The sequence below is a fragment of the Nyctereutes procyonoides genome, unplaced genomic scaffold, assembly GCF_905146905.1.
Source record: "Nyctereutes procyonoides isolate TBG_1078 unplaced genomic scaffold, NYPRO_anot_genome, whole genome shotgun sequence".
In the NCBI taxonomy this organism is placed as follows: domain Eukaryota; kingdom Metazoa; phylum Chordata; class Mammalia; order Carnivora; family Canidae; genus Nyctereutes; species Nyctereutes procyonoides.
The window spans coordinates 36,694,497-36,714,806 of NW_026575052.1; the positions used below are offsets into that span (position 1 = coordinate 36,694,497).

The 20,310-nt window shown below is 35.7% G+C and overlaps 1 protein-coding gene across 2 annotated transcripts in view; it reads right to left on the minus strand.

The window, feature by feature from the left end:
• IPO11 (importin 11) overlaps positions 1-20,310 on the minus strand; it is a 198,179-nt gene that overhangs the window by 55,435 nt on the left and 122,434 nt on the right. For both annotated transcript variants that reach the window (XM_055332731.1, XM_055332732.1), the window contains exon 27: positions 16,122-16,243. In XM_055332731.1, the coding sequence (XP_055188706.1) occupies positions 16,122-16,243 (122 nt within the window). The remainder of the gene's footprint in view (positions 1-16,121; positions 16,244-20,310) is intronic.

Below are 20,310 nucleotides of genomic sequence, written 5' to 3' on the forward strand. Positions count from 1 at the left end.
GGTATATACCTTTCATTGTAAAGTGATATAAAGTCACATACCAAATTACTGGCAGACTTTTGGGTATAAAAAATACTGAATATCACCAACTAGCACCTTAATTTATTAAGGTATATACCTTTCATTGTAAAGTGATATAAAGTCACACACCAAATTACTGGCAAAGGTTACATTTGGCAAGAAAAGTTGGGGAGAGTGAAAAAGACCCTTTAATACTTTTCAACATATATGCATCTGAAATACTGTGAATTTTTTATAATAAAAATATATATGTGTATACTGTGATATTTTAGGGTAATGATTTAAAGAGTTAACTATAAGTTACTTATATATATATTGCTTATTCATTACTTTTCCAAAAAGCCCATTGAATTGGCTAATTCTGATGCTGATTATTATTAACTGATACTCTGATGATACACTTCAAGGATCAGTAATGATATATATAATTGTATACTGTAACTCTCTTGTGCTATTAAAGCATCTTTCACATCAAGTACTTCAGATAATAATATGAATAACTTCCATATTGAATATTTGGTAAAATACTCAGCACTTTCTATAACAATAAAAAATCAAAGGTACATACTAGATAACAGATCTTTATCAAAATGATTTAGAATTTTCACAAATATCCTTTGTGGCTAGCTATTGTTGTTACTATTGAATGAAGAAATTAGAAAAATCACCACCAAAAAACCCAAATGACAGAGAAATGACATGAATTGAGGTAAAGATGGAAGAGCTAGGTTTCTCAAGTCCATCTTGTGTTTAGTGTTCTCTTTCTTTTTTTTTTTTTTAGAGACTTTATTATTTATTCATGAGAGACACACACACAGAGAGAGAGAGAGAGAGAGAGGCAGAGAGACACAGGCAGAGGGAGAAGCAGGCTCCATGCAGGGAGCCCAATGTGGGATTCGATCCCAGGACTCCAAGATCATGCCCTGGGCCAAAGGCAAGCAATCAACCACTGAGCCACCCAGGCGAACCATGTTTAGTGTTTTCAGTAACATAAAACATAATGAAGGATTTTTCAATTGCGTCATACAACTTAAAGAATTATGATGGAGTTCAGGATACCACATCCCAAAATATAGCACTGTAGCATACAGAATGTTCTAAACTGAAGGAATCTGAGAAAAAGACAGAAGCATTAAAGAATCTCTCTGATCCCTCCCCTACCTCCAACCACATCCCCATACCACCTGCTCTTTGCTGCTGAAAGAGGTCATTAAATAACTTCATGTGAGAGGTGCCTTCTAAAGGAAGGAAAGGAGCATCCTTATCTTTGAAGACAAAGAGACTCTGAGAAGAATCCAAACAACACCCCCCCACACATACAGTGTGCTACAATTACCTCATACTCTGTGCCCTATCCTATTTTTCCAGACTTTTCACTCTGCATCAAACCTAGCATAAAAACACACAAGTTTGGGATGCCTAGGTAAACGGTTAAGCCAATGGCTCAACCGTCACAGTACTAAGGGTCCTCAGATGGAGCCCCATGTGGGGCTCCCTGCTCAACAGGAAATCTGTTTTCCCTTTGTTTTCCCTTTGTTACTCCCACCACCACCCCACAACTCCGCTTGTGCTCTCTTACATGCATTCTCACTCTCTCTCAAATAAATAAAATCTTAAAAAAAAAAAAAAAAACACACACACACACAACCATACACACACATAAGTTTAACAATCCCTTTTGGATCTTCAATTCCTTTTGAAGGCTCCCATGTCATGTACAGCTTACATTACATGTATATGCTTTTCTCCTGTTAATTTTAGTTTGATTTTCAGACTCAGGGACCCTGAGAAAGTCAAGGAAAACTTTTTCCTTCTCTGGAAGAACTCATCGATATCAAAATAAAATTTAGAGGAAAAACTACAAAGTGATAAGATGATATAACATTAACTTTGTCCTCCAATTCCAGAAATATCCAAAGCACACAAAAATATCTATTCTTCTTAGATCTCGGAAATAAAATTCTTAGTAAATTCCACTACATAAAAGTAACAGAATAAAATAAACTGTCTTTCTCCTATTGCAAAAGCTGAGGTAAACTAAGGTTGACCACCACAAACAATAAATCTACATCCAGTATCAAGAAAAAACAAAGTTTATTTATTTAGCCTTTCTGTTCATAAGGTTCATAGGGGTTACTGCTGTTACAGACAGTGATCACTACCACAGAAGAACACAGAAATCAAGACCTCGAAACGGTGATACAGGGACAGAATTCAGAGATCTCTTCATCTTACTCGCTATGAGCACATAGCTGAATAGTGGCACAACTGGCCACTCAAGATTTAGATTAATAGTAGAGTTTCCCAGCTTCCCGCTGCACTGACTGGAAGGTGTATGTCCTTGTGCATAAACTACTACCATTTCACAGCCAGTTCATATTCTTGGGGTAATTTAAAACTATCTCATTACCTTGTCAATCCTCTAACATGTTTGGTAATGTTTTCATATGATCTCCAAGGCATAATAATGTTCCCCGATCTCAACTGTGATATTTTGATTTTGTTCGAGAATAACATATCAAAATGGTTCCTCATATCCCTTTTCTGAGTTCTACTAATTTTCATTAGAACTAGAAATAGTTTTAATGACAATCAGCTTCCTAAAAGAGCTTCCTCTTTTTCTTCCCCCGGGAAATTGACTCACTGAATTATTTTTCCTCTTTCTCTTCTTGTGGACCGTCATTAACACTGCCTTCAAATAATCTATTTCAGGTATCAATACAAATCTATTTTCTTTTCTATTCAGAAATTCCGTGACAAGAGAATGCATAAATCAAGCACTGTATTACTATCTTTTCAAGATTATTAGATCAAGATAATTATTTAGATATACAGCATCTACATATAAACCAACCAAGATGGGCTTACATAGAAAGAACAGTTGACAATAGTGCTTACTAATCTTATGGATCTTAAAAGTAACTTATAGACCCTAAAATCAAGAGAATCAAAATCTGAAACGATGTTTACAATTAAAACTATTCTGGTAACAATAAAAAAACATATTACTTTGCTCAAGGTAGGAGGAAATTTTAGTGAAAAGCAGTTTCTCAATATAGATTACTTATCAGTTGCAAGGAAAAAGAACAGCAACTGCACAGTGGAGAAATCAAACACCTTCACCAGAATTAACATCATTAATGAGAAGCAGGTGGACACTACATGCCACTGGATATAGTATTTCAAGAAGGACAACATCAATCACTTAGGTGATATTCCAACGAAGGATGAATAGCCCCAATCTAATCATTAGAAGTCATGAGACACATCCCAAATGAGGAATGTTCTATTCTGGGAGCAGAAAAAGGAGGGAAAGCAAGAAAAGAACTTATTCTTCAAAAATGTTAGTCATAAGTAACAAAGACTCAGGAAATATTACAGAGTAAGAGACTATAAAGACATAACAACTAAATGCAAGACCTAATCCTAGACTGATGCTTTCAGGAGTAAAAGACCATGATCTATTCACCTTACATGCAATTAATTCAGAAAATAAAGCATCAAGTATATTGTGTGTGCATGTGTAATGTATGTATCCGCATGTAATGATGGTGAGGGGTATATGCTAATAACATCCAGGCTATCATGCTCATGAAACTAGAGACTGGTGAGGGAGAAAGCTTAAAAGCACTAAACACCCAAATGTTCTTCAATGGCTAAAAGTGTCATATCCACATGATGGAACACTACTCAGTACACACAAAAACACTAACATTCTAATGACACAAACAGCTTAGGCAAATTTATAAGGCATTATGCTGCTTGACAAGACAGATCTCAAAAAAAGAAAAAAAAAAGTTATACACTGCCTGGTTCCATTTATACAACATCTTCAAACAGACACGATTACAGTGAAAGAAAACAGATCGGTGGGAGCCGATGAAAGTCAAGGAAAGAATGGGATTCTGAAGGCATGCAGCACGAAGGAGTTTCCTCTGGTGATGAAGCTGTTCACCTGTGTTTTGACTGCAGTGATGGTTTTGCAGTATACATGTATTAAAATTTATATTAATGTATAACGCCTCCAAAAGTCAATTTTACTCTATGTAAATTTAACAAAGTTTAAAAAGAGTCATTATATTTTAAAATACAAATATTTGTGGCTAAAAAAGAAAAAACATAAAAAAGCTACTAAATAAAACTAGTTTGATTTACAATCATGATCAGTTTTATAAAGGAAAAACACTAAAAAGCATGTCAGTTTACAGAATTTGTCAAGATTCTGAAGCATGAAAACAACAAAGCAAACTCCAGAGAGAGATAATAGCCAGCATGGTTGATAGAGAAGATGAGAGAGACTAGGGTGGAATAGGGCTCGAGAGGGAAGACAAAAAGGCAAACTCCAACCAGTTGTTCCATGGAGACACTGAAGGGTCTTGAACTAGAATAGGGATAAGATCATTTGTGCTTTTAAAACATGGCTGTTGTCTTCTCTGTGGAATATGGCTTGGAGGAGATCAGAAAAAATGAGGAAAGAGCAATTTAGGAGTTAACAGTCTAGGAAAAAGACTAAGACAGCTTGTATGAAGAGAGTGGAAATGGAGGAGATGGATCTAAGATATATTTAGAGGTGTAGTCAACAGCTTTGGTAATGGATTAAATGTGGATATTGAGAGGTCACACTGTCAAAGACAATTTCCAAGGTTCTGACATGAATAACTGGGTGTTCAGAAGAATCCAAAACTGAGAAGAGCGCAGCACATTGAGTATTACCCAATTCAGACATTACTGAGAGCCTGCAGGTGCCAAACATTGTGCTAGACTCTAAGGATACTAAAGATAAAATCTGCTCCCTGATCTTCAAGAACTCAAGATGTTCTATGAAAGAATAAATGTTCAGCTGGCATCCTCATTATAATAATATCCTGCCTATGCAGGGTATTCTATAAGCGAGTACTCTATACCTGGTGTTAAGTAGAGGAAAAAAAAATCTGTACGACATTATCATCATTACAGCCAGAATTTACTTACTGAGCATATACCACTTTAAGCAATGCTCTAAGCACTTTCCATGTTTTACGTCACTTAATACACAGAACAACCCAACATGTAGGTTGGTTTTAAAGATGAGAATAGGGATATGGTAAGTACCTTGCTCAAGGTCACGCAGTGAATTCAGGAGCCGGGATTCCAATCTGCCCAGTGTGGTTCACAGCCTGAACCGTAAGCCTTTCACTGTATGCCCTCAACCCGAGTCCAACCTCTAAAGAAGTTCAGAAGGTAAGATACATAAAAAGCACAGAAACAGAGCAAGCAAAACATGATAAACAAAGTATGATGCAGTCAAAAAACTTCAAGAAGGCAGAGAAACCGGAAGGACTTTGACAAATGAAAAAAAATGGGAGACAGATAAAAAACGTCCAAGGAAGGCAAAGATTTCAGGGAAGGCAACAACACTGGGGCCCTTTTACCACCTAGCATTCTACCTGCTCCTCCAGTTTCCCTTCCACCTGGCCTCTATTCCAAACCTTTTTACTTGATCTATAATAAATCTGGGGATTTAAGGGCTCCACTGCTGATGAATGTTAACAAGAGTAGCACAAGCTGCTGTCCAGCTGCACATTCAATGATTATCTTAAATGTCTGACAAATATAAACTGAGGGTCAACCCTACACAACCACTCTGTACAGAGGAGTCAATAGAAGCTTCTTCCTGGGCTGAAATACCTGCCAATTTCTGAAAGGTGAAAGGGAGGCAGCAGCAATAATGAACGAACAAGAATAATGAACAGAGTGAGAGTTGGCAGGCACGCACAATGTGTGCATCAAACAGCTGCAGGGAGATAGTATCTATCTTCAAGTGCTGGCATGGGTCACATTTGGACAGTCTGAATGGGAGACAGCCTTGGAATAAATGAGGGACAGCCTCAGGAAAGCCTAAATCGGTACCTCACACACTTGGTCAAAATAACTGACAGTTGTAACATTAAGAGTAGCAATATTAATACACAGATAATAGTATAGCAACAAGTGAAAAGGTTATATTCAATCATTTACCATTAAAACTCTTAGGCATTCAACATTTTAATGGGCACCGTATATACATTCTCCAATTTAGCCTCAAGATAACCCATAGTTGCTGGCTGGAAACATCAAAAAATGAAGAAAGGCAGGCAACGTCACATGAACAGTAGGCAAAACACACCCCTGAACCCAAATTTAGCTTTCTTCACCACCATGATGTGTCTTTTCCTCTCCGAAACTGTGGGAGAGAGTGAAAGCAGAAGCTCAAGGAAAAGAATCCCCAAAAGTAGGATGCTCTTCAAGCGGTAAGGGTCTATTAGGTACATAAGAAAAATTAGAAAGTCCATAGGAATCATTATTTTACTCCTTTTATACCTTTGTTGGACCAAGTTGTACTCTGTCACAACTGTTTTAGGCCTAGACCCAATACCTCATTCTCATTCACAAACTTCATCTCATTCTAAAATGGTTATAAGATCCTACAACTTCAAAGTCATCTTACTGGATCATAATTTGGGTCTTTTGGGTATAATATTTAAAAGTTTAAGGCTATACAATGGTTACTGATTTACTACAGGTACTGAGTGTCTATAAGATGACTGCCACCTTATGAGAAGTTTGTCAGAAGCATTTATCTGATTTGTAGATGGGGCAAGCTGCCCTAGATTGAGGAAAATACTGAGAGTATAGTCCCATATTCATAAGCATTCAGAAACTGTCCTTCCTACTGTAGTTAGGACAGGAGACAGAAGACAAAAACAGTCCTAAGTATGCAAGGGCATACTGAATAATATGTCCCAAAGGTGCAGTGGGATGTATCACCAATTCAGAGCAGGGTGCTCTAGCACATAATATGAATTTTTAAAATATTGCTGAATGTTGGTTTTATCAGTACCACAGGCTTAGAAGCATATAGGTTCTGCTATATTTCAAAAGTACAGTGAATCTTTATTGGAAATGAAAGCCAAAATGAACTATTTCCATTCAAATTCTAAGGTTAGGGATAGAAACATTTCCAAACAGTTTTAAAAGGGTGTAACTTCTTTGGGGAAGAGGAGTAGAGAATGAGATTTCAAAGCACTGATAGAAAAGCAAACTGATGTTCAGTTTAAAAAAAAAAAAAAGTTTTAGAACTGATTATAACCAGTTTAAAAAAAAAATTACCAACCCCAGAATTAGAAAATTTACCTCTTTTTTCACAGAACTGTTCTGTATACAGATAAAGGCAGTGAACCTGCAATTATGGCACCAATTGTTCATCTTCCTAAACCACCTTGTCTGTATCTTCCAGCTTCTGTTAGATAACAGCTACCAAAACTCAAGTACGAATACTAATGAGCTCAAAAGTATGTATCTTATTCAATTTATGTTTGGGAAGAAAACCAGCCTGTGAATTCACAGCAAGAACCAAAAAATACATATGCAGAGCAGTAAAAAAACAAAATCATTAAAAGCTGTATCACAGAGGGATTTCCCCCAGTTGAATTAAATGATCATAACCAGTAATTACTACAAACCAAATCAGATTACATAATTCATAATAAGCATTCATAATCCAAAGGTTATTTTTTGAAAAGCTAAGTATACCTATCCCATTTGTAAACTACACATTCAAAAGGAAGATAGAAAGTAGAGCCTCAACAGCTGAAGTCCTGGAATTTCCAAAAATTCTAAGACATGTTTTATTCTCCTTATCTAACAAGGAGAGAGAGGTATATGTCATCATTCAATATATCTTATAACGATTGTTTTCATGGTTGACTGGCAAAATACAATTTCTCAACAACTTTCCCCATGACACCTCACTGCTCCTTTCTTCAAGTTTCTATATGAGATAATATAAACTGTTAAAAATCACTTCAAACCAAAAAATAATAATAAATTAAAAAATTAAAAAAAAATCACTTCAAACCAATCTTGAGGAAAAAAACAGCAAAAATAAGAGCAACTACCACAAAACTAAAACCCTAGACTATCCTAGACTGTAAGTTCCAAGAGGCCAAGGGCCACAACCATTTTGCTCCTCCCAGTAACCTCATGGTCTATCATTCCACAGATGGTCAGTTTAGTATTTGATGGAAAGGGAGAGAGAATGACCATTTAGCTAAGGGGTAGAGTAATCACTAAGGGTGCTTTCTGCCACTCCGATTCTGAAATGAGTATACTATAAGGTACAGTGAAATAGCTTGGCAAGGCTAGATCATCTTGTCTATCACCTGCACACAAGAGGTAGAAGAAAAGTATGTTTTCCATCAGTCTTCTCAGATTGTCTATCTAAACTCTAGAGTGAACACAAGAATCTGAAACACAGACATAGCACAGCTTCTCAAAAGCATGAGAGACAACGTAACTTTAATTGGTAATTTGACTTCCAGTAACAGCTCAATCTACCAATAGAAATCCATTCATAAAATCAGACCTATACAAAGTATGGGAATCAATTGTTTAAAATTACTCATCTCTCAAAATGAATGAACGAATATAGAAATACATAAAATTATCCATTGCTCTAGTCTAACAGAATTGATAATGTGTTAGTAATTAAGATTTTGATTCATCAGTTTAGAAAAGATCAGTCTTGAAGAGTCTCATTTTTTTTGAATTGAGGTAGAAAATTAGTATAAACAAATGTGTCCAATAACAGCTTTTCATTTCAAAATTACACAAAAGGATTTAGTGTTGTTGAATGCCTGAAGAATTTATACTTTATATATTTATACTTTTTAATCCTGTGCATACTTTTTAATTGTAGCATTTCAGAACAATATAAATTGTCTTATTAATTATAGTAAATTCATTTTCAGAGACAAGTGACTTCCCAAGTGTTAGAACAAAAATGTAATTCCAAATCCCACAATTTCACACTACCTCCTTTCTCAATTTATAGATTTCATGCTCAAACAACTACCATAAGTTTTTTAAATATTTCCTTTTAAAGTAAATATATCAAAATTCATTCCATACTTCTTTTTTAAGAAATGGTATTAACAAGCACGTACACAAAATTTATATATATAATTTCAGATTAAAAGTACGCCTCAAGTAGCCTAATTCAAAGAACTACTAATTTGCAACAATACTATAAATCATAGTATCTACAAAAACTCTCCTTTTTTAAGGCTGCTAAATGTGAATATGTTTTATGGTGTGTTAATATGACAAAACTGAAGAATAATCTGTTTACTACCTCAAGTAGTACTTTATATAATCCCCCAAAAAGTATGCCATACTTCCTCCCAGGACTGACAAACTGAGAAATCTTAATTTTTCAGGGCACAAACATTCTTTAAAAGTTCAGAAAAATGTTATTTAGTTGGGAGGAAAAAAATAGCACACATTACAGTGTAAGTATTAAATTCATTCTTCATTCATTCATTAAACTTACTGTGGACCTACTAAGGTGATAAGCATGGTGCTAAAAACAAAAGTTGGTTAATAGTGTATTAATCATGCCTTCTTAATTTTCCGTATGTTGATGGTTTGACAAATGGGGCCTTAAGGACCCTGCAAAGACTGCCCTTCCCAGAGCTACACAATTTAGAGGGACAGTAAATGACTGCCTTCCAGCATAAATTACATATGCAAACCAACTGATCCAGAGCACATATCCAACTACCTCTTTCATCAGGCTCTTACTTTCAGGGCCACTAGCCCCTGCCCTAATAACCAAAGGACCAGGTAACAGACAACTTGCAACAGTGCCTACACCAAAGCCTATTAAAATTATTTAAACTAGCCAATCCTAAATCTCTTTACCCTGGCTTTCCCATTCCTTCCCATGGAAACCACAATAAAGGCTCTTGCCCACATTGTCCCCCCTGCTCCCTCTCTAAACCAACCCTGGTGTTTCCTTTTAGTTCTGTGTGATATGATTTGAATACTCCTCTTGGGAACTGTAAATGACAAAATACCTTCCAATGGCAATTTCCTGCTGCTCTAAGGGCCTCACCATACCTGAATAATAATAAAACCTGCATTTTAAAGCACTCCGGACCTACTAATGATGCATTCATATTTAGTAATGTCTACTGAACAAATGAATGAATGAATGAACAAAGACTGAACACTGGCAACAAACAGGAAAGCAAACACCAAATCTAAATTTAAAGACGTAAATCCTAGCATTTCCAGTATGTGACAAGTTGGGCAGCAGCAAAGTGGATTTAAAATATTTCCCCACAAGACAATGAGTGGATTATCTTTAACGGTATTGATGGAAACTAATAATTGCACAATTAATCACAGAGAACTAAACTGACTCTACCTTAGGCCCTGTCTCTCTAGGAACTATGTTCTACTCTCCACCTAGCTCTCCACCTTTACTACTCTAAGGTCTTGAGCTGGGGGGGCCTGGTGGAAGGGGTGTGAAAACTACTAGAGTACCTGCTTCCTTCCGGAAGTGATAAAAATGTTCTAAAATCAACTGTTGCGATGGCTGTATGACTCTGAGAATATTATAAATACTAGTGAGATGTACATTTATGTGGTGAAATGTACGGTCTATGAATTACATAGCAATAAACTTGTTACCACACACACACATATGCACACACATACACACACACACACACACACAGGCCATGTTTCTACAGCATTTTCTTGTGAAAGACTAAAAAAACTGAGAATCAATTTTTACTATAGAAAAGATACTAAAGCTACTAAATGGGATCCCTGGTGGCTCGGTGGTTTAGTGCCTGCCTTTGGCCCAGGGCGCGATCCTGGAGTCCCGGGATCGAGTCCCGCGTCAGGCTCCTGGCAGGGAGCCTGCTTCTCCCTCCTCCTGTGTCTCTGCCTCTCTCTCTATGTCTATCATAAATAATAAATAAATAAATATTTTTTTTTAAAAAAAAAGAAAAGCTACTAAAATCTGCAGTCAAAAATTTACAGATAAAACAGTGTAGGATACTAAAGAATACATGACCTAGAAATTAAAAAATGCATCCGATTTTAAGGAATGAAAATCAAAGTTTATCATTTTCTTAAAGTTTTTTTAGAAGTAATCTCTATACTCATTGTGGGGTTCAAACCCATGAACGAGAGACCAAGAGTCACATGCTCTTCCAATTGAGCCAGCCAGGTATGGTACCCCAAAAGTCTATCATGTTAAATACTAATTTAGAATTGGTCAGCTTAAACTAAGCATAACTCAGGTAAAACAACATGTCTACAATTTAAAAACTGTAAACTGCTTATTTAACTAAGTTTAAACTATACCAAAATACTAATTTTTGGAATCTGTTTTCTTGATTCCACTGGTCTAACATTTTAAAAGTTGTAAAATAATTTATCTTACAAACCATCTTAGAAATTTCTTAAATAATAATGAATCTCCAAACGTGGATATTACATATACTAATTTAGAGATACATGAGAATTATGAAGAGGTATCAAGTGTAATCCAAGCAGGTTTCGTAAATCTGATACTCAAAGAGTTTATTCTAAAGACAATTTCTCCTAGAAAGTAAGCCATCATACCAAAAAACCATGCTGATTTGCCAATTTCTTTTTTAATTATTCAACTAGCTTATATTAAATATTCCCTATTAGTGACATCCTTACATCTAAAAATAAAAGTCAAAGTCAAAATTCTTACAATACTTAGTCTTAAAAAATACTTATTCACATCTGAAATTCTTAGAAGTACATTATAAAAATGTGTCTTTGAAGTTGGAGGATGAATTGGTCTTTTAGAGAAGAGAATCAAAGTCAAGTCTGATCATTCTCATTCTCATCTCCAAGTGGTAATTTTGTTTAATCTATGCCTTTGGAGGAAAACATTAAAAGATGTATAGACGAATAATGTTATGGTTATATAAAAATCAGCTGAAGAAAAATATTATTCCCCTCTATGTTTAATTTTTTTTTTTTTTTTATTTATTTATGACAGTCACACAGAGAGAGGGAGAGAGAGGCAGAGACACAGGCAGAGGGAGAAGCAGGCTCCATGCACCGGGAGCCCGACGTGGGATTCGATCCCGGGCCTCCAGGATCGCGCCCCGGGCCAAAGGCAGGCGCCAAACCGCTGCGCCACCCAGGGATCCCCCCCTCTATGTTTAAATATAGATCCTAAGAAAGGAAGAATATTCAAACCTGGAATTATTCCAGCTAAATAGAAAAACAATAAAACAAAAATAACACAAGACAATTGCACTGCACAATTAAAAAAAAAAGGTTGCACTATGTTAAGAAAGTGAGCAAGAAGATAAAACAAGAATGTACAGGGCAGATATCAACAAAATCAGATATCCTTCAGTTAGTGTTAAAATACCATAAAATATCATCTAGCAGAAAGTGACATTCCTTAGAACATATGTGGTTAACATACATTTTTAAAATGAATTAATGAATAGGTGTCCCGACAAATAACCTGAAAATGTACTGAATTAAAAATAAGTGCATGTACATATAGTGACTTATGTTTTTAGAACTCTGTACTGCAGTAAAAGGATGAATAGGTGAGAAAGGAAGAAAGGGATGAAATAAAAGCAGCCTACTTCATCTATCTGACCTTACAGATGTAAACTCATGTATTCTTTACCAAAGTCTCATTAGGAACATATCCACATTTTAAAAACAAGGGAACTTAGGCACAGGTAAGACAAGTAATATGGTCATTGTCATCAGCAAGTCATTAGTGGCACTGGGGACTAGAGTTTTTACCAAATTTCTGAACCAGAACTAGAGGATTAGGGTACAGGAGAGTTTAGTAGTTTCCCAAATGATAACTCTAAATTGGAGGTTAGAAGTTCTATTGGCATCTACCAGGCAGAGGGCAGAGATACTGCTAAGTGTCCTACAAGGCACAAGATGGTTCTGCGTAACAAATAATCATCTAGAGGTGCCTACATGGCTCAGTCAGGTAAGCGTCTGACTCCTGAGAGTGGCTAAGGTCATGATCTAAGGGTCTTCAGATGGAGCCCCTTTCAGGTTCTAGATTGGGCATGGAGTCTGCTTAAGAGTCTCTCTCCCCACCCCACTCTTCCCAACCCTGTCTCTAAACAAACAAACAAACAAGGGGTGCCTGGGTGGCTCAGTTGGTTGAGCACCTAACTCTTGTTTTCAACTCAGATCATGATAGGAACATCATGGCTCGGGATCCCTGGGTGGCGCAGTGGTTTAGCGCCTGCCTTTGGCCCAGGGCGCGATCCTGGAGACCCGGGATCGAATCCCACGTTGGGCTCCCAGTGCATGAAGCCTGCTTCTCCCTCTGCCTATGTCTCTGCCTCTCTCTCTCTCTCTCTCTCTCTCTCTCAATCTGTGTGTGACTATCATAAATAAATAAAAATTAAAAAAAAAAAAAAGGAACATCATGGCTCTCAGCTCTCAGCTCACCAGGGAGTCTGCGTGAGGATTGCTCTCTACCTCTGCCCACCCCCCACCTACACACACATGCTCTCTCTGTCCCCTCTCTAAAATAAAAAAAATAAATCTTAGAAAGAAAAAGAAAAGCTCCAAATAATTATCTGTTGAGAAACCATGCTTTAGAACAGTGTATTTCTGCATTTGAAAATCCATTATAATAAAAGGAGAAGAAAATAATATTTCATAATTTAACTGATTAAAAAAAATCACCATCAACATTATTCTCTAGATCTGCTTGTTTTAGGCAAGCAAAATGTTACACTGCAATTTCTAAAAGAAACAAAGGAACAGAAAACTACTATTACATGGGAGATTAACCAGGTATTATTATTACTAGGGATGCAGAAAGGGGAAAATTTTGCCAAACTCCAACAACTATGTAGTTTAAGTAGAAGGAAAAGTGATATAAGAAAACAATAAAACTGCTGACCTAAACTTGCACATTACCTTCTATTAGACAATGTGAATATAAATCTTTGTAAATTCTATCATGGGCCAATGACTATGTGGCAAACTTACACAGCAATTAAGTTTTTTGTTTGCAGATTGTTACATTTTCTGTATCTATCAATGTTCCTTTAGTTACTCATCAACTATAAAGTGAAATAATTATTCTTTTAAATTCTATTACATTATTCAATACTCTTTGATAACCCGTAAGGCGACATGAATTCATTTTCAATATTTACTTCATTTTAAGCACAGAAACAAGATCCACTCTTCCTATCATATCTCTTTCCAACTTTTAAGTCTGAAATTTTAATGTTTAAGAGAACTCCACGTCTTCATAAAGTTCTGCCCCTCAATTTACACAGGTTGACATGAGCCCCAGTCTATTCCTGACTTACAGAACCTTGTATTTTCCTTATAGAAGCCAACTATTTTGGCTACCTATATATCAAAATTATTTTTAACCACATATTTATACAAAATTAAATATTAAAGCAAACAGTTGTCTCATAAAAAATGTAAAATAAGTATGTTTTAGATACAATTAGATATCTTTCCTCATTTAATGTGTGTCATTTCTAATTTATCCTCAGTAATTTCAGTACTTTATGTTAGGAGAAGCCCTAACGTGCTTTATTAACTATAATATCTTTTCCATTCATTAATTTATTCCACAAATATTTACAGACTGCTAGCTACTGCCAAATACCAGATTTTTTTGACTTTTGAAAATATTTACATTTTTAAAATTTTATTTAAATTAAATTTGCCAACATACATTATAACACCCAATGTTCATCCCATCAAGTGCTTTCCTTAATGCCTATCACCCAGTCCCCATCCTCCCTCCTTCCTCCCCTTCAGCAACCCTTTGATTCCCAGAGTTAGCAGTCTCTCATGTTTTATCTTCCTCCCTAATTTTTCTCCACTCAATTTCCCTCCTTTCCCTTATGGTCCCTTTCACTATTTCTCATATTCCACATATGAGTGAAACCGTATGATAACTGACATTCTCTGACTTACTTCACTCAGTGTAATACCCTCCAGTTCCATCCATGTCAATGTAAATAAAAACCAGGTTAACATTTTAATTTTAAAGGCCTGAATAATCTCAAATCACTATCCACGAAAAAGGGAAACAGTAATAAGTAAAAATACATGTACCTAAAATTTGGTTTTCAAAAATTAATAAAATACACTCAATTTCACAGGGAGGAAGTATGTTGGTCTTGCCCATGTTTACCTGAGAGACAGAACCAACTGGTAGTTAAAAAAGAGCAAACTCTTGCATCAAGTTGTCCCAGGTCATAATATGCCCTATGTCATGCCACATGCCACACACCAGGCAAGTTAGTTTACATTTTTAGGTTATTTCTTTACTCTATTAATAAAGAAAATAATCATGCCTCTGCCTCAGACCCATAATTAAAAACTGAATGAGATACAAATACCAAACATGTGGCAAACGTGCTCAATAATTATTATCTATTACTGTGGTGTTAGGACAAAACAATTACATATGTGCTTAATTCAAACTATCATACTAGAAATAATACCTACATTTTAAAAAAGAATTTCTAAAGCTAACTGATTTCACTAATCTAACATCAGGATAGACGTGTTCTGAAGGTTCCTCAAGACAAAACGATCTAGTTTATTCTTCTCATACAAAACCAAGTCTTAAGACCTGCTTTTATACCTTTAAAAGTATTAAAAAAAAAAAAAAGAAGAAGAAGAGGAGGAGCAGATTGCTAAATTCCACAACAGCAGAGGTAAAAATAGAGAAAATAAGTATTCATATGTAATGTCCAAAGCAAAGAATTTTGCATATGCTTTACAAGAATAAGAGAGTTTTAACAAAGTTTGTATAAACTATAATAAGATGACTTCATCAATGTTACGAGAAAAAAAGTACTTGCAAGTTTCTTTAGAGATAATCCAAAGTAAAAAACAACAAATTATGTAACATTCTTTTGAATTAACAGGATATTTTTATGAAGTGGTACTGACATAATATCACATATTAATCTTATGTAAAAAGACCTAAAGTAAGTCTAATAAAATCTGATTATAAAAAAATGAAAATTCATACAATTAAATAACTCATTAAATGAATACGACCAAGTTGAACTGTAGTGCCCACCACTCCCATTTCATATCATTTTAGATCTAGACCAACACCTGCCCCAGCATTGTCACGAACAAACTTAGCACACACATACACAAAACACTACCCATTAACATGCATCAATACCAGTAGCCAAAAATAGTGTTAATACTTTGATGATTTAAAGAAACAAATTCTGAAAAAAGCATTTCCTCACCTATTATCAGATGGCAGAAGAGAAAGCAAAGCCAATGCGGAAAGTTTTCTTCTTTCAGGCTGCGTAATGTTATCCATGCGATCAACCCACATTTCAATCATATTTCCCAAAAGCTGGTCCATCTGAAAAAAGAGCAAAAGGCATCTCAAAATATCTGAAATGCTATTTACTTGTGGATAAGTACTTTTAAAGGCTTAAAGCTCATCAGGCCTGGTTAAAGTTTAATTCCAAAAAAGCACAGAATTGGAATACAAGAATGTGGGGCAAGTCTTGAGCTGGAAAGGAATAATTTGAGCAAAACCAGGAAGTGACTCTAATTAATCTTGGGAGACAATTTATTCTGAGAGCTAAATAGACTGTTCAAAACCAGTACACAGCCAATGAGTGATTTTTGTAATCTCATTTAATAAATCACCAATCCAATACATTCTTCTTGGTACACTATAAAAGTACATGCATTTTTCAAAACTGTCAACTTATACTTAGGTTACAGTTACTGAGTTGGTGATTAGATATTTAAATGTTTAAGGTGTAATTTGCTGAACTGATTTGTTGCTACTTTTAGAGAAAAGGCAGGTTGCAACCTCAACTTGCAGAATTTCAAAGAAAAATAAATGTTTCTGGACATTATATGCTATATTAAAAACAACTTAATATAGAAGTGGTAAGTGTGCTGGTTAATTGTACCTATCAACTCAGCTAGGCTAAAGTGTCCAGTTGTACTATCAAATGCTAGTCTAGATGTTGCCGTGAAAGCATTTTTGTAGATATGATTATTATGTACAAGAGTTGACTTTAAAGAAAAGAGATTACCTTAGATAATATGGGCTGGGCTTCTTCAAACAGGTGAATTTTGCCTTAAGATAAAAAAATAAGGTTTCCCAGAGGGGAGGTAGATAAGGAGGTGGGGAACTGGGTGACAGGCATTAAGGAGGGCATGTGATGGGATGACCACTGGGTGTTATATGCAACTGATAAATTATTGAAAACTACATTTTTGAAACTAATAATGTACTATATGTTGGCAAATTGAATTTAAATTAAGAAAGAAAGGGGGGAGGGGGACACCTGAGTGGCTCAGTGGTTGAGTGTCTGCCTTTGGCTCAGGGCATGATCCCAGAGTACTGGGATCAAGTCCTTTATCAGGCTTCCCACATGAAGCCTGCTTCTCCCTCTGCTTCTCTGTGTCTCTCATAAATAAAAAAATAAAATCTTTTTAAAAAATATTGTTTCCCAGAAAAGAAATCCTGCCTCAAGACTGTAACACAGAAATCCTGTTTGAGTTATGAGCCTTTGCTAAAAAATTAGAACTTGTCAGCTCCCATAATCATGTGAACCATTCCTTAAAATCATTTCCTCCCTCCCATTCTCTCCTATCTCATATTCTCTTTCTCTGTCTCTTTCTCTCATGTCTTTGTGTGTACATGATGTGTGTACATGCGTACAGAGCTCACACATATAAAAGAGATTCTATTTTTTTCTGGAGAACCCTGACTGATACAATTAGAATCTATAAAGTAAAACACAATCCACTATACTGATCATACAGACTGAACATGAAGCTCAGGGTACGCTCATAAACACTGGTCACCTTGAAAAAAATGCATTTAATATCAAAATCTCTATCTCGTGGAGTTTGGTAACTTAAAATCAATCTTAAGTTTCCACACTTTCCTACTTTTATACCTCTTCATATTTTCCAAGAAATACTTCAACATTTTATAATAGTAATAGAATGGGTCCCTAGATGGCTCAAGTCAGTTAAGTGTCCTATTTTTGATTCTGCTCAGGTCAAGACCTGAGGCTGAGCCTCAGAACACAATGGGCTCTGTTCTCAGTGGGAAATCTGCTGCCCTCTTCCTCTGCCCCTCCTCCTGCTTGTGCATGCACTCTATCTTTCTAAAATAAACAGATCTTAAAAAATGTTAAAACTAAGCAGTAAAGATTAACACTTATTAATTCAAGACAGTTATTTATATTTGGGCCCTGTAAACTGTGTGTTGCATCCTAAGATGCCACAATGAACTCACAGAATATTTACAAATATGCAGAGAACCACAGAAATATCAGACACTTCAAAAAATGCTCCTTAAGATGACTTCCTATATTTGCAAAGTACTACCCAGAAATTCAGACAAAACAAAAAGTAAAAGTGGAGTCCAATCTGATTCTCCAGTTTGAGAATCTGAATGATGTTCAATAGGTACATATATTCCATTAGTCAGTAATTTTGTGGATATTTAAGAATGAAATAAAGATATTCTTTCTTGAGACTTTTATTATTTTTCAGCAACTACTAAGTAATTAGGACAAAAAATAATATTAAGCCGTTTGGATCCAACTACTTAATAGAAGGAACGATTAGATATTTTTATCTCTTTTGGCCTAGGAGCACTGTGAAAATACTACAAACACACTAACTGAACCATGAAGCATGATAGTTTGATAACTTTCGATATATAGCCTGTGTTTTTCATTCACATGTAATTTGGAAACAAATAGTAGAGATGCTCTCCATACTAACCGCAATTAATATCTAGTAAGCAAGATTTAAAAAAACAGTTACCCATTATAAAAGCAAATATCAAGTTATCATTAAAATGTAATATATCCAACTAAAACTACAATAATGTACCTGGCTGGAATAAAAATTCAATCATCATAGACAGATAACTCTATAGTCTATATATTTATAACATATTTATTTCATTATAAAAATACTTAACAACAGCACAAACGGTGACTTTGTGGGGACTCAAAGTAAGTATTTCAGGCTTTGTGGGGCATATGGTCTCAGATGCAACTATTCAACACCCGACATTAGTCATAAACAGTATGTCAAGAAATGGACACGGATGTGTTCCCGTACAAACTTTTGGATAACTTTCATGTGTCAGGAAATACTATTATTTTTTCAACCATTAAGAAATATAAAAAAACATTCTTAATTCACAGACTACAAAAACAAGCAGCAGAGTGGAGGGATGCCTGGGGGGCTCAGCGCTGAGCGTCGGCCTTTGGCCCAGGGCATGATCACAAGATCCAGGATCAAGTTCCGCATCGGGCTCCTTGCACAGAGCCTGCTTCTCCCTCTGCCTGCGTGTCTCTGCCTCTCTATGTCACTCATGAATAAATAAATAAAATCTTAAAAAAATATACATAAAATGGAAGGTGAGAGAACGGGAGGGACTGTTTGCGGGACAGGGAATGAGCAGCCTGTATTCCAGGACTGTGGTGCAAGAGGAAGAAAGGTGCTCTCAAGACAATGAAAAATGTTCTGTACAGTGAATGGCTGATCACTAAGCTCCCAAAGGAGGCTAGAAGAGGCTAAAAGAGTCACAAAGCAGATTACAGTAGGCCTTTACAGGCAAACCTACATTAGAGAGGTTAGTCTTACTACTAAATCTAAAAGAAATCTCAAAACTGAGGAGGTTTGCAACAAGGAAGTGACAAAAATCCTAGTATATATTAGAAAACTCAACATGGTTGCTCTGAAGTAAATGCTCAGTAAAATCAGAAAATTCTAAACAGGACAAATGAAACAAATCTTTTGTACAAAGATAAAACAGTAATATTACTCACATTTCTCAGCTACAAATATTTTATTGCATCTTTGTAATTAAGTTATTTACCCTGGAAGCATACAGACATTATGAAGACAATCTTGGTACTGAAAATACGCATTTGCTGGACCCCCATGAAATCCCACTACAGTGAGAGTAAAAAGAACATAAAAAGCAAAGGAACAATCTCACAGGGTCTATAAAGAGGAGAAACAACACTGGGTAAAGATGGCAACAGTGTTTGGAGGATGGCCAGTGGACAAAAGAAAGTTAAGTGACTGATCTGAAACCAAGCTGCCAGCCAAGGAAATAACAATCTAAGGTAAGCAGATTTGGTTTTCAGAACCCTGAAATCATCAGCCATAAAGAAGGCAGAGGTGAGGCACAGAGCTGAAAACAAGAAAACTGGCTGAGAATCTGTATAAATCAATTAAAACCTTACAGGTCCCCCTTTCCCACTCCTGAAAGAAACAAAAGACACAATACCTGGAAAAATAAAATTAGAGAAGCTCTAAGTCAAGAAACTTAAGAACAGGAGAATGCAAGGTGAGGTACAAAATAAAATTAGATAATTTATATGCAAATCTAAATCCTGAATGGTGAAATACCTTCATCAGCAAAGACCT